Genomic DNA, 27,867 nt, shown 5'->3' on the forward strand with positions numbered 1-27,867 from the left:
AATGCAACAAGAGCTTTCCATTTCATCGGCCCTTCACATTTTCCACAGCATACGCTTTGCCAGCCATGTTAGCCTGCTCTAGGAAAATTAAAAGAGATCCAGTGGCACCACAAAGACCAACACCATCTATTCCAACATAAACTTTTGGGTATCAAGAGATCACTTCTCACTTCGGGAGTCAGAGCTGACGCACAAAAGACCATGCTGGAATAAATGATGCTAATCTTTTAAAGTGCCCTTGGATTTTATTCAGATGAAACTCAACTTTCCACATACTGTTAACAGACTCAAGCGCACCTTAAATCTTGGGCACACAGGAGCAGCCCCCAAAAGTCCTTCCCCAGTATACCGTTCCAGGTGCATGCAGTTCACTCTTGGAAACTGTGGGTCTGTAGGTCAGCAGGATAGGCATACCTACCCTGACCAAAGGGCGCTCTGCTCCCCTCTGCTCGTAAATGCTTAACAATGCAAAGTTTCTCTCAGCTACGTGCAGTTTCGCTGGTCCTGTCAGTAACTGGTGAACTGGATGTCAGCACAGATAAACATTTTGTCCATGTGTATGCATGCTATGCTTAAATAAAGGAGCCACTGCCTGGCTAAAAAAGACTGGCCTTCGCAGACTGATGCTCAGAATCTTCAACCCGGTGTCGTGTCATTCCTACAGAAACAGTAGCACCACCTGCGTTCCTAGCTCAGGTATAGAATACCTACTGCATATGTAGAAACTGCAGGCAAGCTTTGGAAAAGTAGCCGAGTTTTAAAGGACTGAGGTTGAAGCACTGCACACTTCCCAGCTATTGGTATGAGTAATACTGGGTTAGATGAACCAGTTGTCTGACTTGCTCTACAACAACTTCTTAGCCATTGATTTCCCACTGCTTAATGTGCATACATAGAAAAGATGGCAAGGGAGGAGTCATTTGTCAGGTTTAGCCTACTGAGTATCACCCTCCCCCTGCGTGGATATGGTGCAGATAAGACGAGAAAATTGTGAAGTTTCGGTAAACTAGGTCTAGAGTTGACTCCAGAGTTCTGACTTTGACTAGAGACTATGAATGGTTATCTCATTATCAGAAGTAACTGACTTCCTTAACAGAAGCAAACCATATCAGAAGCTACTGTTTGCATCTACTCCGCCCTCCCCTCTCCTTCTCTATATCTGACCAGTTTCTTCTTGCCCTCCATGCATCTGACGAAGAGAAATGTGATTCTCGAAAGCTTATGCTACATTAAAGTTGGTTAGTCTTAAAGGTGCTACTGGACTCTTTTTGATTTTGCTACTACAGACTAACACGGCTAACTCCTCTGCATCTTTGACTTTGACTGTATTAGGTCATTACTTTTGGTGAAGTCACTTCTGGTTTTTTTCCCTTAGCATTTTTCAGCCACCCACTTCATATGTTACCGAAGAAAAATAGAATATTTGCTGTAGTTATACATTATAATTTAGTTAATTGCCAGCTTATGTCCATCTTACCCTGAGACTTCCAAGTGTAACAGCCCAACAGGCCTAAGGCGAAGCCTTCAGCAATAGGTCAAGAACAAATGTGTGAGACTGGTGGAAAAGATTTTATTGTTACGCATCACAGCAATATACTGTATTTGGAAAACAAGTACAAAATTAGCCCACAAGAGACCGTGCCACTCCCATCTTGAGATGCTCGATATGCCACATATCGATAATTGTCCATGAAAATGAGTGTTCAGTGAATTTATTCTAAGAGTTTCGGGTGTTCAATTCGTGTAATCATCCAGTCTGGTTTTACTCCTTGTGTAAATTCTCTTCGGAATCTTTAAAAAAACCCAAAGAAATATAAGCAGATTTAGTAAAAATATCGTTTAAATATTGTTATCGAGCTTTTATCAACCCTCAAAAGAGTTTATTGTCTATGGCCAAAGGCTGTTACAATCCAAATACATAAAAGAATCTGACGTAAATAAGTGAATCATGTACACAAGTATCAACGATTAATCATATATGCAAATATCAACAATGAAAACAATCTAACCAGGAAATGTGGATCAAATAAAAGCATTGCTTTCTCTGGATACAGATCTAGCTCAGATTTTTTTGGCCGCTAAAGCAAAAAATTACACTCTATAAGAAACCAATGGATCAGTGTCTGAGAGGAGAAAAAGCTTCTGTGAATCTGAAGTTTAAACCTCTGCAAGGAATTTAGTTCTTGGCTCTGCGTAAAGAGAACAGGATAATAAGTAGCGTGGTAGATCTTCTAGAACTCGGGCTCCACAAATGCAATAGTGAAGAGCTTGAGGTGTTTTAGAGCAGCATCCAGCTAACAGCGCTGTTGGCATAGTTTGAAATCGAATGGAGGTGAAAGCTATTCTAAGGTTGCGGGCAAGGGTATTAACCAAATAGGAGGCTCTAGCATGATCCTTCTTGAATAGTTTAAAACATTGAGAAAATTTAGAGCAGGAGATTGCCTGCCTATCTAATACAGCGTCACAGTGAAACACCCAGTCCTGGAGTTTAATGACACGCTGGGTGTCATCGCAGATGGAGTAACATCGAAGGATATAGAGCTTTTAGTACTATTGCAAATGGAATGAGGATTGAAGGCATGAATGTTACTCTTTAGTTAATACTAAGCAGCTAAACAGTGTAAAAGCCAGTTTAGAAAAAGCTGCTTAATCCCTTTGGCTAGGTACCATAAATTCAATTTATGTCAAAAGTAAAGGCACTGCAAGATTTCAAGGACTCGGCTTAAAACACTAATTGGTTTTATCTGAAGACTTTATTAGTGAAGCCACTCTGGCATTAGCGCTTACATATTAAAAAGGTAGTTTCTGGGTCCCACCTCCCTTTTACATTTGAAGAGGGGAAATGAACAAGAAGCAATTAGCAAATTTGCTGGAGAAAGAAGAAAAACCTGCCCCTTGCCACCACAGTGGGTTGCTGGAGTAGATCCGGCCCCATCCCTAAGGTACTCCTCTCTCGTATATAAATGAATCAGAACTACAGGGGAAAAGTGGGGTGCGGCACTTGGAGACCCTTGTATTGTATGGCCTGATCCTAACAGGTCCCAGGCTATGATCCAAAATTACATGATCCAGCAACCTTGCTGAAGGTAAGCCAGTCCAGTCAGTGTCAGGATGAGCGATGATCTAGAAACCCCAAGTATACCACCTTCTCTTCTCTGAAGGACGAAAGATCACCTATAAATGTAACTGATTAACAGGGGCTCCACAGGGGTCATACAAAATGTGTTCCTGCGTGAAGCGATGCTCCATGAGCCCACAAAGGCCCTACAGGTACGGGCCATCTCTTCGCTTCCCCTTCCCCCTGCCATGTTTTAGCATCGTGCTCTAGAGATGTGTCTCCGCTCCCTGAACTTTGATTCTTGTTCTTACAAGACTGATTTGTCACTGCTAATTTTTTGTCTCGCAGTCACAAATATCAGTTCAATCTTTCCCCAAGAATAGTCCAACACATCGACTGCGACACCCTGTCTTTGATCGGCCATTGATTCAGGCTTATGGCAGAACACAATTTCACTCTCTACAATATCACCATTATTCCCGCTTTATGAGATGATGCACTGCGTTAAGCGATTTGTCCAATGCTTACCAAACAGGCTGTTTTTTTAAAAAACATCTTGCATCTGAGACAACTCTTTCAGAAGCCATATGCACCTCTAAACTCCCGGTGCTGCAGGGAAGCAAGCAATGACAAGGTGAATTTCCATTCCAGTTTGCTAACAGGGTGAAAATACTAGGACGGAAATATTGCCTTCCCTCAATGCATTGCCCCTATTATGACCACCAAAGGGGGTTCTTCACAAAACTGTCCTGATTAATATGCCAAGGGATTGACTGTATCCTACCACTCCAAAGCTGCAAACCTTTCTCCAGTGGCTCTTCGGCCATCAGAAGAGTCCTTCTGCTGATCAGACAGAGTGTCACACAGAAAAAACGAAGTCAAGTCCCTAGAGAAAGTCAGAGAGAGGCTTACTCATAGTTTGCCGTTAAGAGGCGTTTCGTTTCTTTTGTTGTTTCATCGCCAAACACAACCTGGAAAACTTTGGTTCCATCTGGAGTCTCGTCAGGGAGGTCGGCACTAGTCAGATACCAGAAACGCATCAGGATACTAACGAACTTCCTTCCTGTTTGCAAGATGAAGGAGAAATTAGAGGCAGGAACAGGAAAAGGATTTCTTCAGCTTTAAGCAGCGGAGTAGACTGAGTGAACGGGACAGCACAGAAAAGTGCATAATTTAAAGAAAAAGTGATTCTGCATTGTCTAAGCACCCACGTTTTGCGGCTTGTGAAAATAAGGAAGCCAGCCGAGCTTGAGAGCTCTTGAAAAAGCTTTCACACAATGGGCTCTAAAACAGAATCTGCAGGGTTATTTTCTGGCAAATAGCGTGAGCCCCGAAAAGAGTCCAGTAGCACCTTTAAGACTAACCAACTTTACTGTAGCATAAGCTTTCGAGAATCACAGTTCTCTTCGTCAGATGCGAAGACTGCATTAAGCATCTGATGAAGAGAACTGTGATTCTCGAAAGCTTATGCTACAGTAAAGTTGGTTAGTCTTAAAGGTGCTACTGGACTCCTTCTGATTTTGCTACTACAGACTAACACGGCTAACTCCTCTGGAGTGTGAACACCGAATGTTTACAATTCTTGGCCTCAAATTATGAGGGCGGCTTTAGAAAGCAACACGGCAGACATTTGTTCTCTACTGCCAAGTGACTTTCTCTCCCCAAATGCAAATGTCAAGCTGACTGGGCTCCTAGCTAAAGAGACTGAAAGCTGAATTAAAACCCTTCTCGGCCACAGGCTGTTCTTGTCACTTCAGAAAAGAAATTGAGGCTTTGCTTGGGGCTGATACAAATGCCAGGCAGGGTTAGAATGGTGAGGATATATTAACTCGATGAGGAAACACAAGACAGACAGAGCCCCTCAATACTACAGCACTTGAACCAAAAGAAAATAATGGAAATTTTCTGGAATAGCTTGCAAAGGATTTAAGGGGAGAGGTCATGGTTCAGAGGGAAAGACTGTGGCTCAACAACAACAACAATAACAACAACATTGACTTATATACTGTCCTTCAGGACAGTATATGCCCACTCAAAGCAGTTTACAAAGTATGTTATTATTATCCCCACAACAAACCCCCTGTGAGGTGGGTGGGGCTGAGAGAGCTCAGACAAGCTGTGACTGATCCAAGGTCACCCAGCTGGGGAATCAAACCCGGCTCTCCAGATTAGAGTCCTGCTGCTCTTAACCATTACACCAAACTGGCAGAGCGTCTGCTTTGCATGCGGAATAATCCAGGTTTTATCCAAGGCATCTCCCATTAAAAGGACCAGCGTCCGGTGGCATGAAAAATGACCCACGTCTGGGATGCTGGGGAGCTGCCGCTAGTCAGAGCGGACAGTACTGACCTTGGCAGACCAATAATTCATCACAAGGCAGCTTCATTTCACCGTTTGTATGAATGCTTTAAAACAGATACGTACCACTTTCATCGTAGTAAATGCCGACATCTCCTGCCGTCGTATACATTATTTCATCCACGTCAGCAGCTAGGGCGCTTCTGTGGTCTTCAGGCAGCAAAGAAAGCTTCTCCTTTAGCACCTGAAGCACCTGAAGGAGCAGGGGAACGGTTAACATCGATCCTGCAGGACACCGGAGCCTTGAAACCGAGGCACATAATTAGCCCACTACTGCTGCCAATCATAATCAGTGCTTGGTTTAAAAAAAAAAAAACTTGCAGAAGTACCTGAAAATCCCAGCCAAGTCAAGCACCCCACTGCACAGGTTATACTGCGCATCACCCCGGTTATACAGCACTAACTCTCTCGTTTCCTGTAGGATTCCAGTTATGAATATCCAGGAAATGTTTCACAGCGTGGCTGTTTATACATATCGTTACAGTATGTTATGGACCGGACTACCAAGGTTTTCTAGGAATCAAACTGGAAGGAGGGGGAGATGGAACAGTGAGCACACTCGTTCACTAGGACAAAGTTGATGCAGGACTTAACCTGGAGGGGTTGGGGCTCAAGCTGACTGGCAGCCTCTCTTCCAGTGAGTGAACGCTAATTGACAGTATTCAGTGATAATGGGAAAGCGCTCAGCATCTACTTGTTCGTTTAATGTAGCCCCAACTTTCTCCCCAGCGGGGACCCAAAGCAGCTTGTATCTCCTCTCCTCCCATTTTATCCTCACAACAGCCCAGCGAGGTAGGTTAGGCTGAGAGTGTCTGGCTAGCCCAAGGTCACCCAAACCAGCTTCCATGGCAGAGTGGGGGGTTGAAACTGGATCCTGCAGATCTAGTCTGAGACTCTAATCGTGACACCGTGCTGGCTCTATAGACATCCTTTGCAATACATTCCAGTTGCTGAGCCCAGCCACTAAGAAAAGTTCTGTTGGTGAACCTTGGAAAACTGCAATTAAGATTTGGTCTACCCATGCGGGAAAATGAGGTGGCAGAATAAACTGCACATGAGGCTACAGAGGAGGGAGGTCATTTTCGCAGATTCTCTTCCTTTATAGATTCTGGAAGTGGAAAACCTGCCATGAAAACCCCACCCAAGGGGGTGGGGGTGGGGGTGTTGCCATAAGTCAGCTGTGACTTGAGGGCACTCTCCACCACCAAGTGGAAAACCAGCAGAGTCTGTGAAGAGCTCTGCTATAATCTCTCTCGCTGGATTCCTATTTTTTATTTGCGGGCGGTTTTTAAGATGGGAAACATTAAAAATACAACTCTCCTTCACCTGCCATCTGAAATGGTACGGCCCATCCTACCACCCAGGGGTCATTTTGTAGAAAATGAGCTGGAGGAACTCATTAGCATAACTGATTTGCATATGCCACGCCCCCTGACATCACCTATCAGAGGCCCGATCCAGGCCGTTTCGGCCCTAATTCAGGCCGAAATGGGCCCCAAATGGCTGAGAGTCAGGTGGGCAGGGCCACCTGTCATGTGACCTCTTTGGGGAACTACCGGAACTGCGTTCCTGTGCGTTCCCCCTCGAAATGAGCCCTGCTACCACCTCATTTAGTTGCATGCATAGACTAGGCCCATGTCTAGTTTCTAGACATGGTAAAAGCAAAGGTGCCGAAGCTGGGAAAAGAATGAAGGAAAGATGGAGCTATGGGCACTTGCAGCAGCGCCGGCAGAAGGAAGACTCCACTTTGCATGCTCTTTACAAACTCAGTGCCAGCAACTACTGATCACCTGGAGTTCTGCAGAGGAGAGGAAACATTGCACAAACTGTATTCTAAGCTACCCACGCATGCTTTCGGATTAAGGTTTGCTCTCCCCACAGCAACGGAGGTTTAATTTTTTTTTACCTCATTTGATATCAACTCCTCCAGCAAATCGTATTTGCACTGGGATATCAACCTCGAAACAAGCGCAAAGGCCTGGAAAACAAGACAGGATTTTTTCCACTTATTACAAGTCAATTTGATTTCCTAGGAACATCGAGGAAGCAGGCATTGCGGACAGAATACTTATATATGCTCTATCGTTTAGAGAACAGCTCTAAACATATTTTACTTCACATTTTGTTACCAAAATGCCTTTGCCATTTACACTTACAGTGCAATCCTAAACAGAGTTATTCCAGCCTAAGCACATTGGAATGAATAGGTTTAGACTGAAGTAACTGTTTAGGATTGCACTGTTATTGTTAAATCTGTGGGCTGGGCTTATATTTAAATTCTGTACAGTTGTAGGTGCTTTATAAATAACAACCAGCTAGAAGACCAAAGGGAAGGTGGGAAACGGGAGGAAAATTTGGAAACCCCCCCAAACACCCCCAATCTCTAAGCTATCAGGGCTACAAACAAACAGGTGGTTTCTCCTCCCTATCCCCTTGTTCTCATTAACTGATGCTTTCAGCTTTCCAAATTGTCTGGAGAATTTTCAGTTCTCGTCAGGCCATTTCTGAATTTTTGGAGATCGATTTACATTCTTTTCTGCATTTTTGGGGAGTGCCCTAATATGCAGGAACCTCTTCTTCCTCTACAAGCAGCCCAGCTTTGCTTCTTGCACCGCATACACAGGGGCCAGAAGGTCCCCTGTTAGATCCCAAAGAGCATACATATAGAACCAAGATTCAGGTCTCCTTTTACAAATCACTCTATGGCAGCCATAACAAGCGGTATCATTAACAGCCAGCTGAAGTTAAAACCAACATAAACTACTCCTTTATCCAAAATTCAGAGAAAAAATCCCAGCAAACAGGAGGTTAGAGTTAGTGGTTCCATGCTTTCAAACAGCTGCCTGGAAGACAGCTGTTGTCTCCATCGCTCCGATTCAGGCATTCAAGGTTCAGGCATACTATTCTGTGTCCAGGAGTGGCTAGTCAGATATTTCCAAGAGAAAACAGTGCACAAACAGAACCAGATTTACACGCAGGGTAAATAAACTACAGTTGAGGGCTCTGGATTATAAGGGGCCTCTAAATACAGAAATATTACTAAAAGTTACTGAACATTGTTCTTTAGGGGGGGAATTCTAGTGAGACCTGTTGAACGTGCCACAGCTTAGAGCCCCAGCATGTCTTAACCTGGCCCTGGGCATGATAGTCATGCAGCTATCTGAAAACTTCAGACACATAGCAAAATATATTGTTGAAGGCTTCAGACACATAGTAAAATAGTCCGCTTGTAGTAGGCATTATCAAAATCTCAACTATTTCCAAATTGGCTTGTTTTAATGTCTAGTGTGTGAACACTTTAACCTGAATCATATTTATATATGCCTGTTTTTACTGGCTCTCGTCTCAGCAAATCCAACAAGCCATGGTGCTTCATGGATTATTTTACTGTGAATAAATGTGTGAATAAATAAGGGGACTTAAAGATTCTATTTAGTGCCCTGCCTCTACTGTCCCCTTTTGAATTTAACCTGCTGAATTTATTTTTTACTGTGTTTTAAAAAAACCCTTCCCACTTCCTCCCAAAAGTCAACATGGCTCTCCCCACCTTCTCCGCACAATGACCCTTTGAGGTAGGAGAGCCAGAAAGAGAACAGTCCAAGGTCACAGGAAAGGGAGATGGGTTGGTGGTTCAATGCTTGAAACATTACACCACGTTGCCTCTGAGAAACGCCACAAGTGAGAGGGGCTAGGCGAGGGATCTCAGCAGGGTATAACGCCATAGAATCCCTCCTCCAAGGCAGCCATTTTCTCCAGGCGAACTGGAAGGGTTGCCAGCTCCCTGTTGGGAAATTCCTGGAGATTTGGGGAGCGGGGCCTGTGGAGGGCTGGTTTGGGGAAGAGTCCTCAGCGGGGTATAATGCCATAGAGCCCACCCTCCAAGACAGCCATTTCTCCAGGCGAGCTGGTGGGGTTGCCAGGTCCCTGATGGGAAATTCCTGGAGATTTGGGGGCAGAGCCTGCGGAGGGCTGGCTTTGGGAAGAGATCTCAGCAGGATACAATGCCATAGAGCCCACCCTCCATGGCAGCCGTTTTCCCCAGCGGAGCTGACCTCAGTTGCCAGGAGGCCCGTGGTGATTCCGGGAGCTCTCCCGCCTCACCTGCTTGGCGCCCTCCGTGAACTCCTGGATGCTGAACTCCTGGTCGAAGTAGGCGCGGATGAGGAAGAAGTACAGGCGGGTGCGGAGCCACATCAGCGGGTTGGGGACGCCCACCACCACCACGCTCCGTTGCCCCCGCCGCCCGCCGCCCCGCTCCGAGTCGCCGCTGAGGGCCCGCGCGGGCGGCCGCGGGGGCGAGGAGGAGGCCGCCGGCCGAGGAGGCCCGAGCCGGCCGGGCTGGCCCTGAGGCGCGGCCGGCAGGAGGAGGAGGCGGCAGGCCGCGGCGGGGCCCCGGCGGCAGGAGAGCGCCATCGCCGCCCGCCCCAGCCCCAGCCCCAGCCCGGCCCTCATCTCCGTCCCTCGCGGTCCGGCTGCGGAAGAAGCCCGGGCGGGGACCGGGGAGCCGCGCGGAGGGTTCCGCCTTCGAGAGCAGCCGCCGCCGCCGGCCTCGCCTTTTCCCGCGCGAGGAGGCCCGCTGAGGGCAACGGGCCGAGCCTGAGCCGACCTCCGCCCCTTGGAGACCGGCCTTGGTGAGGCCGCGAAGGAAAAGGCGCTTCGTTCCAGCGGCCGGCCGGCCGGCTGGCTGAGGAGGCCAGAAAAGCCCCGCGTTCGCTTTCGGCCTGGAGGGGAGGCGGCTCTGCTCGCCAAGCCGCGCCGCCCTTTGGGGATCCCCGCAAGGTCATTTGGGGAGAGGATGAAGGGCTGGGAAGTGGGTTGCCAGCTCCAAGGTGGGAAATTCCTGGAGATCGGGAGGGAGAAACCTGGGGAAAGTGGGGTTTGGGGAGGGAAAGGACCTTGGCATGGCATAATTCCATCGAGTCCACCCCCCAAAGCAGCCATTTTCTCCAGGTGAACCGATCTCTGTAGCCTGGAGACCAGTTGTAATTCCGGGAGATCTCCAGCCGCTACCTGGAGGCTGGCAACCATAGCTGGGAAGTGGGTTGGGGGCGGGGGGGCTAACCTGGGTAGGGTTGCCAGCTCCAGGTTGGGAGATTCCTAGAAACTGGGAGGGGGGGGGCGTTAAATGCCACAGAGTCCCCTTCCAAAACAGCCATTTTCTCCAGGGTTTGGGTCCAGTAGCACCCTAAAGACCAACAAAAGCATTTGAGAGTCAAAACTCCTTTACTCAGATACTTGGTATCTGTAACAAGAACAACATTCAATTTATATATTGCTTTTCAGGACAACTTAATGCCCACACAGAGCAGTTTATAAAAAGTGTGGTATTATTATCCTCTCGACAATCACCCTGTGAGGTGGGTGGGGGTGAGAGAGCTCTGACTGAGGCAAGGTCACCTGGCTGGCTTCAAGCGGAGGAATGAGGAATCAAACCTGGCTCTCCAGATTAGAGTTCTGCTGCTCTTAACCATGACATCAAACTGGTTCTTGGAAGATCATGTCCTGAAAATCTTTTTGGTCTCTAAGGTGCCACTGGACTCAAATCCTGCTGCTCTACTGCAGGTCAACACAACTACCTACCTGAAATTATTTTCTTCAGAGGAATTGAGCTCTCTGGCTTGGAGATCATTTGTAATTCCAGAAGATCTTCAGGCCCTGTCCAAAAGTTGGCAGTTGTACTCCAGAGGCACCCCAAGAAGGCTTTATGGGGACCACAGCCCATTAAATGGACTTTAGTGGGATATTCTCAGTGGGCCACTTTAGAATTGCTTTCCACACCTGCCTGCTGGTGCAGAGAGCAGTCAGAGCTTGAGAGCCAAGGTCAGCCGCATCTACTTGCAAGCAAGTCCCACCGTGTTCAGCAGTCTTTACTCCCATGGAGGGGTGTGTGGCATGCGCTTACAGCCTGGGATGTTTATTGAAGCAATTCATGGTTTGAATTCTAGCTCTGAATTTGATCCAATCTTCTCCTCACCACCCTGTCTACATTTGGGAGGCGCTGGAAACTGGAGTCCTCCAAAGGAGCTGGTGGCCCCATTGAACCTAGCAATGCTTTTTATTCCTGCAGAAGTGCACCTGTGGACTGGAGGCCTTTTCTGGAGAGGCGAAGCTGCTGGCTGAGCTGGAGGAAATGGGCGAGAAGGAGCTTGAAATTGAGCACCAAGAGGTGGCCATGGAGAGGCAGCCAGTCATCCCCCTGGCTCAGTACACCGGAGTCACACGGGAGTTCTTCTTGCAGGAGATCTACCCACTGGTAGGGAACACTTGGCTGCCCCAGCACCTTCAGCCCCCCCCCCCCCAAATTTGGTCTCCAGAATTGCTTCTAATTGGTTCTCTTGTGGAGAAAAGGGCCTGGCTATTAAACCTTGGGAGTGGCCAGGTGGCACCTTGAAATAAACAGGAGTCTGTTGGCATAGTAACAAGCATAAGCTTCCCTGGACTAGAGCCTGCTCCTTCTGATACGTGGACCCTCCCTGTGCAGACATTTTAATTTTTATTAAAGATGCACGCATTGCATCAGAAGAAACAGGCTCTAGTCCACAAAAACTTCTGCAGGAATAAAGTTTTGTTCCTCTTTAAGATGCTGCAAAATGCCTGTTTATTTCAGCTACAGCAGCTTAGTAGGGCGACCTCTCCTGAAATTGCATTTTAAAGACCAAGAAGATTAGATTCCAGTGTAAGTTTTTGTGGATACTTTGAGACCGTTCACCCTGACCTGGATAGCCCAGGCGAGCTCCAAAGATCTTGGAAGCTAAGCAAGGTCGGCCTTGGTTAGTAATTGGATGGGAGATCTCCAGGGAAGACCAGGGTCACTATGCAGAGGCAGGGAATTGCAAACCTTGCTCTGAAAACTCCAGCGATGACAACTTTCCACCACCACCATCCTGAGACCTTTGCTAGACAGAATTGGTACATGAGCTTATGAAAAAATAATAGTACAAGAATAGTGTGTTGTGAGGAAAAATGAGATAAAGTTGACCAAAGTACTGCATTAATTGAATAATGCTAGTATTGACAGCAATATAATACAGTAACTTACAGTGGAAGCTATGTTTAATGGAGTCTTCTGCTTTGAAAGCAAGCATCTGTATTTCCATTAACTCAGTGACTGAAAATTGATCAGTGGCTCACAGTTTAGGAATTGTGAGCAACTGAATTTGGGTTAAGGCAGTATTCGTGTAGTGAGAGCTAGTTTGGTGTAGTGGTTAAGAGTGGCAGGACTGTAATCTGGAGAACCGGGTTTGATTCTCTACTCCTCCACTTGAAGCCAGCCAGGTGGCCTTGGGTCAGTCACAGCTCCCTCAGCCTCACTCACCTCACAGGGTAATTGTTGTGAGGATAATAATAACACACTATGTAACCACTCTGAGTGGGCATTAAGTTCTCCTGAAGGGTGGTATATAAATCAAATATTATTATTGTTATTATATAATGAAATAATTCTGTTGGGATTTTTTTCTTCCTTAGAGAAAGCCGGTAGTACTGAGAGGAATAGATTTGGGCCCTTGCACGGCCAAATGGACTGTGGATTACCTCATTCAAGCAGCAGGAAAGAAAGAAGTAAAAGTTCACGTTGCTGCTGAGCCTCAGATGGATTTCCTCAGTAAGAACTTTGTGTATAGGTATTTCACTCCAAGCCTTATTCTGTTTTAGCGATATACCACTAACTCCTGGAGATTCTGTACTTACAGTTGAAGATTTATTTGTGATTAATGCCGTTACTTTCTGTAATCAGGAAATGCGGTCCAGATTTTGGTTATCACCTTGGTCTGGCTTAGAAGTTTTTTAGTGCAATCTTACGCAGAGTTAACTCTGCACAGGATTGCACCCTGTAATTGTCTTCTTTCCCAAAATGGCTTTTCTGTAAAGTTTCCTCTTCAGGTTCAACACAGGCCTATGCAACTTGTTGCCCACCAAGCCAAAAAAGCATGCCATGAAGTCTCAATTAACTTCTTCTTAACTTAAATTTATATATTTATATTGTACTGTTTTATATTATTGTTTCGAAATCATAAACTGTGTTTTTAGTGTAATTTTTACAGAATGTAATCTGCCCTGAGCCTGCTAGTTTGGTCAGGGCGGAATAGAAATGGAAAGTAAATAAAATAAATAAATTTATTTTTTTCTGGATGGACGAAGACGGTTGATAAGCACAGGGTGGGCTATGTTACTGGGTACAAGTTGTGCAGGCTTGGTTTAGCAGGATACAGTGGCAGTTTTTTGAATACGAGAGAAGTCAAATTGCTGAATTTCGAAACCTTTTGTGACATATTTAATATAGTTCTTTGCACCTTTTTTGATGTACTGACATTCTTAAAGCGTAATAATATTCTAAAGCATGGATTGAAGTTATACATCATCAATACATATTTCATGGTTTAAGGCAGTTGAGGGCACATCAGTGTTTATCTTATTGGTAATCAACCTGAAAAGAATCGAGGTTGAGAGTTTTCACTCGGATTGCTAAAAGGGAGGAGGGAGATCACAAGCTCCAGCCAAGAGTGGGGTCTGGTTTCGTAGGCTGGGTATGACATGGTAGAAAAGGGATGAGAAATGCCCCTGTGTTCATGTGTGCGTGCACGTAGGAGCTAGGTACGTGAGGAAGAAGCGATGCTCGGGATTCTGAAGCCAGACAAGCATACGTAACGAGCTTCACGGGTTGAGAGAAGGTCGTCCAAGAGATCCGGTTTATCTAGGAGAAAATTAAGCTTCAGAAACGCTGGTCTGCTTCAAGTTTTAGCATCGAAAGAAACGTCCCCTTAACCTTTGGAACGTTTTCTCCACAAAACTCTTATTCTAGAATGAATTTGACTGTGCTCTTGAGGGCTTCCATAATTAGAAGTGATATGATACCATCTCAATTAACTGAAGAATGCTTTTTAATACAAATAATATTTGTTTCGCGTCCGTGTAGCACTCTGTCGTCGTACTGTTGCTTGAATTAGTTGGGGCTGTTTTCTAAAACCTAATTGTCAGATGTGTCTCCCCCTCCCCCACCTTGAGGCACAAAGCAGTTTTGCTTTTCTGTGGCTGTGAATAATTGTGCCTTCATTTCCATTGAACCAAAACAGAATGATGGGACTAACGTAATTTAGGACATCCAATTGTCTTTTATCATTTGTCCGTGAAAATTCCTTTGCTGTCTTCTCCAGCTTCTTTTCTCATGGCTAGAGTGTGACCAGTTTGAACCAAAGTGAGAACATCATGCACCCTGGTTTATTCCTGGAGCTTATGATGAATCAGTGGTCTGTGTAAAAGAAATATGAAATCATAATTTTGTGCAAAGCCGCAAGCGTAAATTGAAGGCACAAACTAGTTCCAGGGAGAACAAGTCAATCAGACGCTCTGCAAGTGTATTTGGAAGTTAAGTCCCACTGAGTTCAACGTGACATACGTGATGTAAAAGAAACACAAAAACAGTAATAGCATGCAGGGTTTAAAATGTAAATTAAGCCACAAATCGGTGAAGCACTCTTATTCCAAGAAGGTAATTGATTTTAGGACTTAAGAACATAACTGTGTTTAGGATTGTTGTGCTGATTGGTAGACTAGATATAAAGGTTTTTTGCTTCCTGTAAAATTGAAGAAAGTGGTCTGGAGTGAGCATTAGAGTCATAACACTTCTTTTCTGTTTGAAAAGTATTGTCAGTTCTTTTATTTGTACCTGTTTTCATTTCAGAACGTTGCCCTTTGATGTATTTGTAAAGAGAGCAGCTGAAGCCAAACACACAGAGTACTTTATTTCTGAGGTAACTGTACAGCTTTGCTACCAATATTCCCAATTACCTTGAAATTTAAATTTTTTGAGGAAAAAGGGTTGTAATTCAAAAGACAAACTCAGTTCAATACTTTCCAGATTAAATTATATGTGCAATACAGTCTTATACATAATTCTTTTGAAGTAAATCTCTACGAGTTCAGTGAAATTTATTTCCAGTAAGTGGAACTATCATAATAGAAGTCTCATCTATGCTTAATTATGGTCTCATGGCAAAAGATGTACTTGTAGCAGATTCCAGCCCTGATTAGAACAGTCATACTCTTGGAGTCTCAGTGAGAAAGGCAAATGATAAATGACATAAATAAAACTAAATTAAAATGGAATGTAGGATAAGTTACAACAATGAATATTGTTATAATTATTATTTGTGCAGTGCAGGGCCTTTAGAGTAGGAAAAATGTGTTTGGTAAGAGCCTTGCAAATTGGAGAAGGAGGGCTTTAGACTTAATCCTTTGGGGGAGAGAGATAAAAATTCAAATCCTATAACTGGAGAAGGGAACACTGAAGATTTGTGGGGAGTAGAATATATGCTAGGAAATATTACCTTGCAGGTAAGCACAGAAACAAAAACCTCAGGACATATAACTCATGGCTTTCGATGTCTCTACACTAATGCGCAGCGTATGGGAAACAAGCAGGAGGAACTTGAAGTCCTAATACAGGAAGGGGACTATGACATCATAGGCATTGCTGAAACTTGGTGGAACGACACTCACAATTGGAATACTAGGACTGAGGGAAACAACTTGTTCAAAAGAGACAACAGGCATTACTGAAACTTGGTGGAACGACACTCACAATTGGAATACTAGGATTGAGAGATACAACTTGTTTAAAAGGGAAGGAACCGGGGGGGGGGGTAGCATTATATGTAAAGGAGATATATACTTGTGAAGAAATAGATGTATCTGAGCATGGAAGTTCAGTTGAGAGTCTCTGGGTAAAAATAAAAGGAGTAAGAAATAATAGTGATATTATGGTGGGGATCTACTATAGACCACCAAACCAGGCAAAGGACTTGGATGAGTTGCTTCTAGAACAAATTACAAAGGTCTCAAAGAGACGGGACACAGTGGTCATGGGAGATTTCAATTACCCGGATATCGGTTGGAAGTCTTAACTGCTAAAGATGAAAGGTCAAATAAATTCCTGGCTTGTCTTGCTGACAACTTCATAAATAGCTTTCTAAAGAATTGAGACATTAAAAAGACTCATGTAGGAAATGGAAGGAGGGCCTTATAACCAAGGATGAATATAAACAAATAACCAGTGCTTGTAGGGAGAGTGTTAGAAAAGCTAAAGTATGAGCTTAGGCTAGCAAGAGATGCTAAAAACAAAAAGTGTTCTTTGCTTATGTTCAGAGTAAGAAAAAGAGCAAGGACATGGTAGGCCCATTGCAGGGACAGGAAAGTATAATTGTAACAGGTGATGAAGAGCAGGCAGAGCTGCTCAATTCCTACTTTTCCTCAGTCTTTTCCTGCGAAGAAAATGGTCCTTAACATGACAATATCAGAACATTTGATGGGGGATTTGTATAGGGGTAGTACATAAACATCTAGTTTTGTTAAACGAAACTAAATCCTCAGGTCAGTTGAATTGTACACAAGGGTACTAAAAGGACTCGCGGATGTAGTTTCTGAGCCTCTGGCCATCATTTTTGAAAATTCTTGGAGATCCAGTGAGATGCCAGAAGACTGGAGGCGGGCAAATGTTGTCCCCATCTTCAAGAAGGGGAAAAAGGAGGATCCAGGTAACTACCGACCCATCAGCTTGACATCTATAAAAGTCAAGCTGATGGAAAAGTTTTAGAACAAATCATTAAACAGTCAGTCCTTGAGCATTTACAAAGGATGGCTCTGATTACTAAGAACCAGCCTGGGTTTCTCAAGAACAAGTCAAGTCAGACTAACCTTATCTCTTTTTTTTTTTTGAGAAAGTTACTACCTTGCTGGATCAGGGGAATACTGTAGACGTAGTTTATCTTGATTTCACTAAGGATTTTGATAAGGTGCCACATAATAGCGTTGTTGACAAGTTGGTAAAATGTGGTTTGGATCCTATTATTATTAGGTGGATCTGTAAATGGTTGACAGATTGCACCCAAAGAGTGCTTGTTAATGGTTCCTCGTCCTCTTGAAAAAGAACTCAGGGATCGGTCCTGGGACCTGTTCTGTTCTATATTTTTATGAATGATTTGGATGAAGGAATAGAGGGGATGCTTATTAAATTTGCAGATGATACTAAATTGGGAGGGGTAGCAAATATGGTAGAAGACCAAGTAAGGATACAGGATGATCTTGGCAGGCTGGAAAACTGGGCTAAAACAAACAAAATGAATTTCAACAGAGATAAATGCAAAGTTCTGCATTTAGGTAAGAAAAATCAAATGCATAATTATAGGATGGGGGAGATTTGTCTTGGCAGTAGTATGTGTGAAAAGGAGCTAGGAGTCAGACCATACACTGAACATGAGTCAGCAGCAGTGTGATGTGGTAGCTAAAAAGGCAAATGCAATTTTAGGCTGTATCAACGGAAATACAGCATCCAAATCACGCAAAGTGATGGTATCACTTTACTCTGATTAGACTTCACCTAGAGTATTGTGACCAGTTTTGGGCACCACAACTAATGAAGGAGCAAGTCCAGAGGAGGGCAACGAAGATGGTGGGAGGTCTGGAGACCAAGTCATATGAGGAAAGATTGAAGGAGCTCAGAATGTTTAGCCTGGAGAGGAGACGACTGAGAGGTGGTATGATAACCACCTTCAAGTACTTGAAGGGCTGTCATATAGAGGATGGCGCGGAGTTGTTTTCCATTGCCCCAGAAGATTGGACCAGAATCAATGGGTTGAAATTAAATCAAAAGTGTTTTCGACTAAACATTAGGAAGAACTTCCTGACAGTTAGAGCAGTCCCTCAGAGGAACAGGCTTCCTCGGGCGGTGGTGGGCTCTCCTTCTTTGTTGGTATTTAAGCAGATTCTGATTCTGTGAACTTAGGGAGATCATGATGGAGGGCAGGAAGGATTACATCAGTGCTTAGTTCTTGTGGCCCCTTCTTACATGTCCAGGGTAATGCTAATCACCATCTGGGGGTCAGGAAGCAATTTTTCCTAGGCCAGTTTGGCTAGGGATCCTTACAGTGTTTTGCCATCTTCTGGGCATGGAGCAGAGGTTACTATGGGTGTGGTGGTGTTGGGGAGGTAGTTGTGAATTTCCTGCAATGTGCAGGGGGTTGGACTAGATGACCCTGGAGGTCCCTTCAAACCCTATGATATGATTAATGTGACAAGAAGTCCTGAGATGGGGAGGGCAGACAAGATAAACAGAAGGCTATCTGTGAAAATCATTGTCTGGTGGAGCCTTTTATTTTATTTTTGGACCAACACCTGCCCTACTTCAGGCATACGCCATGGGATTTCTGACTCTGACTGCCATGCTTAATCACAAATAGTTTTTCCAAGTCCCCTCCCCTTCAAAAGTTGTTTATATGGTGCGAGGGGGCTGTTATTTAAGAAGCCAGATCTCAGTTTGCTCTTGGGCATGTGGAACTGGCTGCAAGGTTCTTTGGATTCTGACCTAGGGGTGAAAGGCCAGCTAGTGTGTGTGGCCGTGAGAATATTGGCTGGAGAGTGGAGAAAAGCCAGGTCCCAGTGCCCACCCTGCCATGACGTTCGCAGAACGAGTTGAGGACAGCTGTGCTTTCTCAGTATAATCTGCTCCACAGGGTTTGTTGTGGAGGGGAAAGAGGGGATGTTCATTGCTTGAGTTCCTTAGGAAAAGCAAAATGAAAGAACCCTGTAGGGAGAGGGAAGGCAGACTTGTGATGTTTAAGCTAATGTGCTAAATGTTTGTATTGTTCACTAACAGAAACTGTTACAGATTTAAAGGTCACAGCCGCTTATGTAGAAGTACTGGGCTGCATCCTACGGATCTGTTCCATTAAAAACAGAGCCTTCCTCTAGTGTAGGGCGCCTTCCCTCTGACATCAGGGCCAGAGGAAAGTTCAGAGTGCCAGAGGAAAGTTCAGGTTCATTGGATTCAACCCCCTGTGGTAACATAAGGAGTTAAATCACTTCTAAGAGGGAAGGTGAACAGCAAATTGCGCTGTTGCTTAATGCAGCCTGCACCTTCACAGTACAAAAACACACAACCCAGTAATCTTTTAGAGAGGTTTAATGAAACCATGTTTGGTCTTGTCTTTGAGACTCAAAGTTGTGGGGAAACAACTGAATTTCTGATCTCTCCTCCTATGCCAGCAGATGGCAAGATTTATTTATTTAATTAGATTTCTAAACTGCCCTCCCCCTTAACTGGGCTCAGGGTGGAGTACAACATTCTAATACAGTTCTAACAGCATAAATTGAATAAATCAAAGTTAAAAGCCATATGTGGCATTAAACAGTGTATTTTCTCCCTCCATAAGGGGACAGACAATGGGGCCGGCTATGGAGGTAACCATTGCGGTCCTCAACCATAAGCCAGGAGGATTGGATGGATTGGAATACAGCTTTAAACAATCCTGCATCACTTATTTCTCAGGTTTCCTTATGTCACGTTCTGATTAAAAACAGTTTTGTTAGAAAACAGAATAAATACAAAGCAAGCAAATCGAGTGGAATTTGTTGAGCCTTTTAGTTACCTCGAAATGTAAAATGCTTCACTAGCAGCTAGATGATTAGAATAATTTGTACTGTCCCTCCATCACAGTGAATTTTGTGATACTTGTATTTTTCAGGATGAAAAGTATTATTTGCGATCCCTTGGAGATGACCCTCGGAAGGTGAGTAATGGTTTCTCAAGCACGTGTCATCAGCCTTCTCTTTTCAGAAGCGGAAACTTAAATACAAGGTAACAGGACAACAGTGTTCAAGGAAGGGAAACTGTGGCTGCGTGCTCAGATGTCTGAGAAGAGATGATGACCGTGTTAGTTTGTCGCTCCATTGCAGGAGCTTAGACCAGGTGCCAGCCATTTCAAAGGAGCTATCTGGCAAAAAGCAAGATAGAGAGGACAGCTTTTTCCTGTCGTCACAACTAACTGCTTGAAATAATGAGATGCTTTCTGGGATAGCTGACTGACTCCAGTTAACTGTTAAAGACCACAATCATACATACCAAGGGGAAAACTGATTCTAGAAACTTCGTGTAGCAGAGTTAAACCAGGAGTCCAGTAGTACCTTAAGGACTAGCATTTATTCAAGCGTAAATGTTTGCGGATCAGCGCTTACTTTGTTAGATGCACCCAACAGAATGAGCTGTGACTCCCAAACTTAATTCTGGAATAAATGTTATCAGTATTTAAGGCGCTATTAGACTCTTGCTTAATTTTGCTGCTGTAGACAAACATGGCTACCATTCTGGAATTATCATCATGGAAGTTCTTGTTGCAAGACTGTCCGCAAAGGCTAAAAGATGGTGAAACCTTTTCATCTAAAAGTGACTGGCTAACTGCTCTTGCTGTGGAAAAGAAAATGACTTGAGGGTAATAAAATTCAGGTATAGACTGATAGAATGTTACATTCATTATCCATTTTTGATGACTGGAGTTATGAATATCTCCAGAGGTCAGCTTTGCTTGGCTTGTCCAATGGAGAAAATCTCTTGAAGAATCACCAACTACATTGGCTTGTAAGCAAGCTTAATAAAGTAGGGTCATTAGTCTAACAATATATAATCTGACTTAATCACCACTGTCCGTCATTCCCCCCCCCCCCCCCAAAACACTGATGATAATTCTGTGGGATTGGGGTGGAGGTAGAAGAAATTCACAGAACCTTCCTTATCATAAGCTCCTTGGCTCTCATGATTTTGAATATACCTGTGAAAAGTGGCAATGCAGTGTTTGCCAAAGACCCTGTTGGTCACGGCAGAGGTACGGCATGGCATTTTTCCACATGAACGTCAGTCGTGTTCCTCTGCCTATATACCCCCGTTGCCCCTCCCTTACCTATACTTCTGCTATAACATCTCAAGCGACAAAACTAAATAAAGATAGGATTTGGAATGAAACATGCATAGTCCATGCAAAACAGCCGCATGGGTAATCAGTATACTGAATCTTATGTGAATCTAAAATGTGAATAGCTGTGGGTGTAGTGACCTGACTGCTTTGATTACCCATTGCTTACTTAACTGTCTTGTTGGCAACTCATGTCTTATTAATATTCTGTACTGTACTGTAGTTTGCATGGGTGGGGGGATAGATCCAGAGGAGTTAGCCATGTTAGTCTGTTGTAGCAAAATCGAAAAGAGTCCAGTAGCACCTTTAAGACTAACCAACTTTACTGGAGCATAAGCTTTTGAGAAACACCGCTCTGTTCGTCAGAGATGCTGATGGGCCTGCTCTGATTTTTCCATACCACTGGGGTTGGAGGTATTGCCTGTATGGAGTGTTTTGATACATTTGTGTCTGAATAGATTCCCTCTTCCCTCTTCCAATTATGTGATGCAATGGGAAGTCTAAATGTGGCCGCCTTTTTTTCAGGATATTGCAGATCTCAGAAAACAGTTTCCTCTGCTGGGGGATGACATTTGGATCCCTGAATACTTTGACAAGGAAAAGCTCTTCTCCACCGTCTTCCGCATTAGCTCAGCAGGACTACAGCTTTGGACCCATTACGATGTAGGCAACACGTCTCTGAGCATTTTTTAGCACAGGGTAACGCTGAACTTTGTGGACAAAGAACTTATGGCGTAGTCTTTGTGCTTTGGCACAGCATTCTTCCTGTTGATGGTTGGTTAGATTTTCAGACATGAAGCTGTGGAGGTTCCCGCTGCTGCCGCCTCTGTTATCTGTTTTGTGCACCTCACAGTTCAACCAAAGTTTAGGACCAAAAGCCAGTGCTCTTAACTGATGAAAGGGGCTGGTTTGCTAATGAGTGTCTCGTCAAGTTGTCTGCCCCGTTCCTTTTAAAATGTGCATCTCAGAAAAGTTGCTGTTGTGGTCGATGTCGTGTTGATGTGTTCTGGAATCCACAGCCAAGGCAAGGCTGCAACTACACAGGAGTTCCCAATTCCTTCTTGTTGCAGCTCACCCTGCCATTCCCTTTTTCTTCCGCATCGTTCTTTGCACATTTGAATCCATACACATGAATAACAGCACAGAAATTACATGCAAGTAAGCGCACTAGCCAAAGAAACAGGCTGAGTGGCTTAAATACAAACACGTCTGTTGGCACGTTGCTGCCCATTTACCACTTTGAGTGGCTCCCAATCCATCTGCAGGAAAATCCCTCCAGACTGCTTTACAGTCGAAACATACAGCCAGAAGCATTCTTTCCAATATCTGCCCAAGCATCTCAAGGACCTTTTAAGCAAGTTGGTATCTTTTAAATAAGGTAGTGATCTTGTTTGTAAACAGACTGCTTTAGCTACTGTTGTCCACAACCAGACAGGAAGAATGCATCCCTGTTGATACTTGCTCAGTAGCTTTTGCGGTGATCAGGTGTTGATAGCCTTCTGGATGATCCGGCCAAGTTAGACTAGGATAGCAAAATAAACATACTAGAGTAGATTAACATGGCTACCCCATCTAGGTTTGGGTAACCATGTTGTATGGGAAGTACACTCCCTCTTGAAAGAGAAGTCTTATAAGATGCTATGGGGAGAGCTCTGCCCCCCTGCCCACACACACGGCTTTTTATCTTTAGGATTCCCCTGGGTTCCATCTTGTCCTTTATACTATCTAACATCTACATGAAAACAGTTGAGAATGGGTATCTGGAGATCTGGGATTCCATATCAATATGTGGATGACACCCAGCTCTGGCTCTAGTTCTCATCTTTTTATGGGCAGGTGCTGGAAGTTCTAAACCAGTGATTGGCTGTGATTGCAATGGGGTAGCTATTTAAGTCACCAAAATAAAACAAATCTAGCAACAACTCAAAGGCATTTAAACCCACAGTAACGAATATTCAAAATGCCCACAGTAATACACATGAACAATGTTTACCTGCAAAACATTACGTAAGACAAGTGTTTTTCTTTTTGATCAAAAAGCCTTCCCAAGATCTAAACAGACCCCACACCAAAGATTTTCAAAGCAATTTTAGAAAGCTGTTGTCATAACTTAGTGCAGATGCATGATAGTGAAATGTTTTTTTTTCTGATCAGCAAACTTACCACTTTCACTCTTACAGGTAATGGATAACTTCTTAATTCAAGTGACTGGAAGGAAACAAGTTGTCTTGTACAGTCCTCGGGATGCTCCTTATTTGTATTTATCAGGTTTGTGCCATTTTTTTAAAAAAAAAACCTGAATTCTAAGTAGTGAGCAAGTGTGTACTTTTAAAAACTCACCACCAACAGGAGGCTTGTTTGAAAGAGACAGCTCTCCACAAGTAAGCTCTAAATAGACTGAAACTTGTCCAAAGCGCGAATCCCTCTTCTATACATTTTGAACACTATTAGACTTACACTGTAATTGTAAATCAAGTCTCTGGAACAAATATTTTTCTGGGAAGGGGAGGGGGGAGATCCACATGTTTGTACATGTTTCCAGGCCCAATTCAGAATTAGTAGCACCTTTGAAGTCTTTAATGGCCTGGGCCTTCATACCTCTTCCAGCACATCTCCCGGTATAATCCCATGCACCAATTACGTTTCTCAGGGTTTTTTTGGTAGTACTTTCATATAGAATTATCCATTTAGCAAAAGCTTGGTCATGGGCTTTCTTGGTGGTGGGCTCATTGCTCTGGAGCAGCCTTCCAGATTGGGTGCAGAGGGTACCTTCCTTGCCCCATTCAAGAAGATGTATAAGACTATTTCATCCCAGAAGGCATTTGGTGGAGTATAAACTGTTTTGGCTACATTTTCACTTATGTAATTAAATGTGTTCCGCTTTAACTTGTTGCTAGACACTTGCGTTGTGTATGTCCTTGCAGTTTTTGCTGGCTTGTGTCTGAGGAGTTAAGGCAAGGTATAACTATGCCACCCTCCCACCCCAGCCGTATTCCGTTTGCCTTTACATTATTCTGCATGAATGTTGCATGCAGCCAGACTTCACTGCAGACTTACCATTCAAAAGAAAGTCAAACAAACGTATGGTTGTTGTGGGTTTTCCGGGCTGTATTGCCGTGGTCTTGGCATTGTAGTTCCTGACGTTTCGCCAGCAGCTGTGGCTGGCATCTTCAGAGGTGTAGCACCAAAAGACAGAGATCTCTCAGTGTCGCAGTGTGGAAAAGATGTTGGCAGGTCATTTATATCTACTCAGGAGGGGTGGGGTTGAGCTGAGTCATCCTGTAAGAGTTTCCCAGGGTGTAGAATGCTAATGGCGGGAGGCTTCACTGTATCCTGAGGAGGTTCTTTTGCATATGGATTGGTGCTTGATGTGCTAATCTTCTCTGCAGGGCTATTGTCGGGTATAGAGTGTTTTGTTAGCCTGGTGTTTTTCAGAACTGGAAACCATGCTCTGTTCATTCTTAAAGCCTCCGTGAAAAGCCTCCGACAATACATCAAACAAACGTAGATTGAATTTATTACCTAACGAATTCTGCTGTTTTTATATCAGATCTTAAGAATGCTGTGATGCCCAGATCTTAAGAGTGCTGTAATTAAAACCTTTCTGGGATTGAAGTTGCCTATTTAAAACATGAAGATATGAGTGTGGGATTTCTGATAAACTCACACCATGATTTAAAGTAATCAGTCATATAGGATAGCTGAAAATATCAACTACTGTCACAGGTACAGTTGAATCAGTAAGCTCAGAACATCTGTCACGGGGCCAGGATTAAACATATTAATAGCACCCTGGGCCTAGCATAGCCTATAGGCAGGAATGACAGCTGAGTCACTTAACAGAAGTAATAATACTCATTGTTAATTAATGTTCATTAGGCACCAAGTCAGAGGTGCTAGATGTAGACAGACCGGACTTCAAGAGATACCCTCTCTTTGCCAAGGCCAGACGTTACGAGTGTCTTCTTGAAGCAGGAGACGTTTTGTTCATACCAGGTAAGAGGACACACAACCACAGGATTGTATCCTCTTCTACTTTGCAACACTTTCCTCTGCTAGAGGTTGCTCTTTGGGCAGAGGCAGGCTTTAAACATTGCTGAACATAGCTGTAGGGAACAAGTATCTGTATTTTTCCTTTAAAAGATTACTATTTAAGGGCTATGTTCGTAAATGAAGCATAAGTACTCTTTGACTTCATCCATCTTAGATCTAATTCATACATTGTCACTGATTAGGATGCAGCGTTTATGACTGACTACCTCCTAACACTCACATGATAAGCTGCTTGCTTGGCAGCACGGGACATATTACACCTTATTCCATATCTGTGTAATAGCTGACCAGCTAGGCATAGCAGACTTTCCCACCGACACGCATCTCAATTTTTCCAGAATTTCTTCTCCTCGCACGTACTCTAGGATGCTTTCTGTTACGACAGAAGCTGAGCAGGAAGAAGGGGACATGATCAGAGACTTGTTTTTCAGATATTGTATTGGAAAAGTAGTATATGTTCAGCTGCAGAAACAGTGCACAGGACTAGGCTTGGAACACCTCTTTGGCTGCTGGAAAGCTTTTCCCTTTGCTCTTACCTGGTTATGGTTGCTCACCCATCAAGTCACAGCCAGCTCTGAGTACATACTGATACTGATATTTATTGTGTGGTCATAATATTATAATATTTGATTTATATACCGACCTTCAGGATAACTTAATGCCCACTCAAAGCGGTTTACAAACTATGTCATTATTAGTCCCACAATGATAATCACCCTGTGAGGTGGGTAGGGCTGAGAGAGCTCTGAGAGAGCTCTGGCTGACCCAAGGTCGCCCAACTGGTTTCCAGTGGAGGAGTGGGGAATCAAACCCAGTTCTCCCGATTAGAGTCCCATGCTCTTAACCACTATACCAAACTGGCTACCAGAAAAGCAACAAAAATGCAGCGGAAAAAAGAACACTAGTGAACAGGCTTGGAGGAAAAAAAGATGAACGTTTACAGGCTAGAGAAGGGTAGAAGAAAAGTTTGGGCCCAAAATTTAAAGCCATCCTTTGCAACCCAAGCTGTAACAGAGTTGCTGGCGGTTCTTCAATTAAAATTCATGCAGACACATTTTGAAAAGTTATGGCAGATAGATGCTTGTGTTCTCTTTGCTGTGAGCTAGTGCAGCTATCCCCAGTTCTTATCTGAGCTTGTCAGCAAGTATTACACCATCTGAGTTAGCAATTGGCATACAAAAACACTATCGACCCCCGTCACACACTGTGTACATCCATCTGATTTCTTTCTGTGTAATGCTTTACCCATATGATGCAGCTTTTTGGCCTCTTGCATAGATTTGACGTTGTCATAACAATATATTAAGTTAGAAGAAATAACTTTTGATTTTTCATAGTAAAAAAATGCATTTACTGGATTGATTTATCATGAGTGAGTTTCGTTTTTCCTGTGTGGAAGACTGTTGGGCTGGTGTCAACCTAGCCCCTTAACTTTCTCGGAAAATAGGTTTCTAATATAACAGTGTCTCCTAAACCACACACAGACTGGAATATAAAATACAGCAGAACTAATTTTAAATGTGTAGTGTCTAAGCAGAAGTCTTTCCTCTCCTAAACCTCTGAAATCTTTATACTCAACTAGAGTTCTTCTTCGTACAGAGATGGGGCACGTTGCTAGTTATTATATGTAGGAAGGTGTTTTTCAAGAGCCTTCCTCTGAAGACATGTAAAATACCTCATTATAGAAACTGGCTTTTGCTGGCTGGGGCTAAGCTGCTGTAGGCTAGTTTCAATTTGCTTTAAATACGAAGCTCTGATTTTTTTCCCTAAAGAGCTTTTTCTGGCTTATAAATACCAAAGGGAAGGTTGAAGGCAGCTCTCCCTGGAGAGATGGTTCAGCCTCTTTGAGATAACCCTAGCTGATGGCCACCCAGCAAAACTTCCAACAAAGCTGGCACACAGGAAAGGACCTCCAGGGCAGACCATAATGTGTGGGCTTGTCAAATACAGACCCCTTCCTCAAGTTGGCATTCCCCAGGTTGCTCAATAAGCGACCTGTTTTGCTGCCTGCTTTGGACAGTGGAAGCAAGGGATGCAGTCAGGCAGCTAGCAGGCTGCATTCATCATGTTGAGCCACCCATTTATGTTACGTCGTTCATACAAGACCTTTGAATTGGAACTAGTTATCCAAGAGTTTCCTCGGGGTTTAAATCCTAGAATGTTTCTCTGTGCAACTGAAAAACATACCACAGTACCTGCAACTAACATAAACTCAAAATATTGTTTTGGATGTTGATAGGGAGTCACTCTGAAATGGTCCAAAAAATCAACTGCAATTTGCTGCTCATAAGAAATTCAACAGTTCCTTTCAAGTCTTTATTCTGCTTACAGCTTTGTGGTTCCACAACGTGACTTCAGAGGAGTTTGGAGTTGGAGTCAATGTTTTTTGGAAGCATCTTCCTTCTGAATGTTATGACAAGACAGACACTTATGGAAACAAAGACCTGGCTGCAGCATCAAGAGCAGTTCAGATTTTGGACAGAGCATTGAAGACACTGGAAGAGCTACCTGAGGAATACAAAGATTTTTATGGCCGGAGAATGGTTTTACATATCCAAAAAAAAACATACAGCACTAACTATGAATAAAGAGTATGCTAGATCTTCAGACCTTGCCATTCGTACAAACATGGCACATAGACCATTTTACAATATTTAACTT

General features: G+C 43.8%; 2 protein-coding genes across 2 annotated transcripts; one reads left to right on the plus strand and one right to left on the minus strand.

Annotated features, from left to right (window-relative positions):
• Positions 1–1,550: 1,550 nt before the first annotated feature.
• MAIP1 (matrix AAA peptidase interacting protein 1) lies at positions 1,551–10,189 on the minus strand. The gene is made up of 5 exons (XM_054971016.1): positions 9,518–10,189; positions 7,323–7,394; positions 5,483–5,609; positions 3,971–4,121; positions 1,551–1,791 (listed from the first exon to the last, which is right to left on the minus strand). The coding sequence occupies exons 1-5, from the start codon at positions 9,866–9,868 to the stop codon at positions 1,713–1,715; spliced, it is 780 nt and encodes a 259-aa protein (XP_054826991.1). The 5' UTR covers positions 9,869–10,189; the 3' UTR covers positions 1,551–1,712.
• TYW5 (tRNA-yW synthesizing protein 5) lies at positions 10,112–27,813 on the plus strand. The gene is made up of 9 exons (XM_054971015.1): positions 10,112–10,195; positions 11,484–11,669; positions 12,884–13,038; positions 15,096–15,165; positions 19,933–19,977; positions 21,679–21,816; positions 23,334–23,421; positions 25,033–25,149; positions 27,538–27,813. The coding sequence occupies exons 2-9, from the start codon at positions 11,547–11,549 to the stop codon at positions 27,792–27,794; spliced, it is 993 nt and encodes a 330-aa protein (XP_054826990.1). The 5' UTR covers positions 10,112–10,195; positions 11,484–11,546; the 3' UTR covers positions 27,795–27,813.
• The last annotated feature ends 54 nt before the right edge of the window (positions 27,814–27,867 follow it).

Source organism: Eublepharis macularius, chromosome 2 (assembly GCF_028583425.1).
Source record: "Eublepharis macularius isolate TG4126 chromosome 2, MPM_Emac_v1.0, whole genome shotgun sequence".
NCBI classification, from domain to species: domain Eukaryota; kingdom Metazoa; phylum Chordata; class Lepidosauria; order Squamata; family Eublepharidae; genus Eublepharis; species Eublepharis macularius.

Bases quoted from the DNA above. Each gene is read 5' to 3' on its own strand.
- MAIP1 (XM_054971016.1), bottom strand. From the start codon at position 9,868: ATGAGGGCCGGGCTGGGGCTGGGGCTGGGGCGGGCGGCGATGGCGCTC. The intron at 5,610-7,322 runs GTAAAAAAAAAT...CTGCTCCTTCAG, and splicing joins AGGAGTTGATATCAAATGAG to GTGCTTCAGGTGCTAAAGGA. The intron at 4,122-5,482 runs GTACGTATCTGT...TCTTGCAAACAG, and splicing joins CATTTACTACGATGAAAGTG to GAAGGAAGTTCGTTAGTATC.
- TYW5 (XM_054971015.1), top strand. From the start codon at position 11,547: ATGGGCGAGAAGGAGCTTGAAATTGAGCACCAAGAGGTGGCCATGGAG. The intron at 15,166-19,932 runs GTAACTGTACAG...TGTATTTTTCAG, and splicing joins CAGAGTACTTTATTTCTGAG to GATGAAAAGTATTATTTGCG. The intron at 25,150-27,537 runs GTAAGAGGACAC...TTCTGCTTACAG, and splicing joins AGACGTTTTGTTCATACCAG to CTTTGTGGTTCCACAACGTG.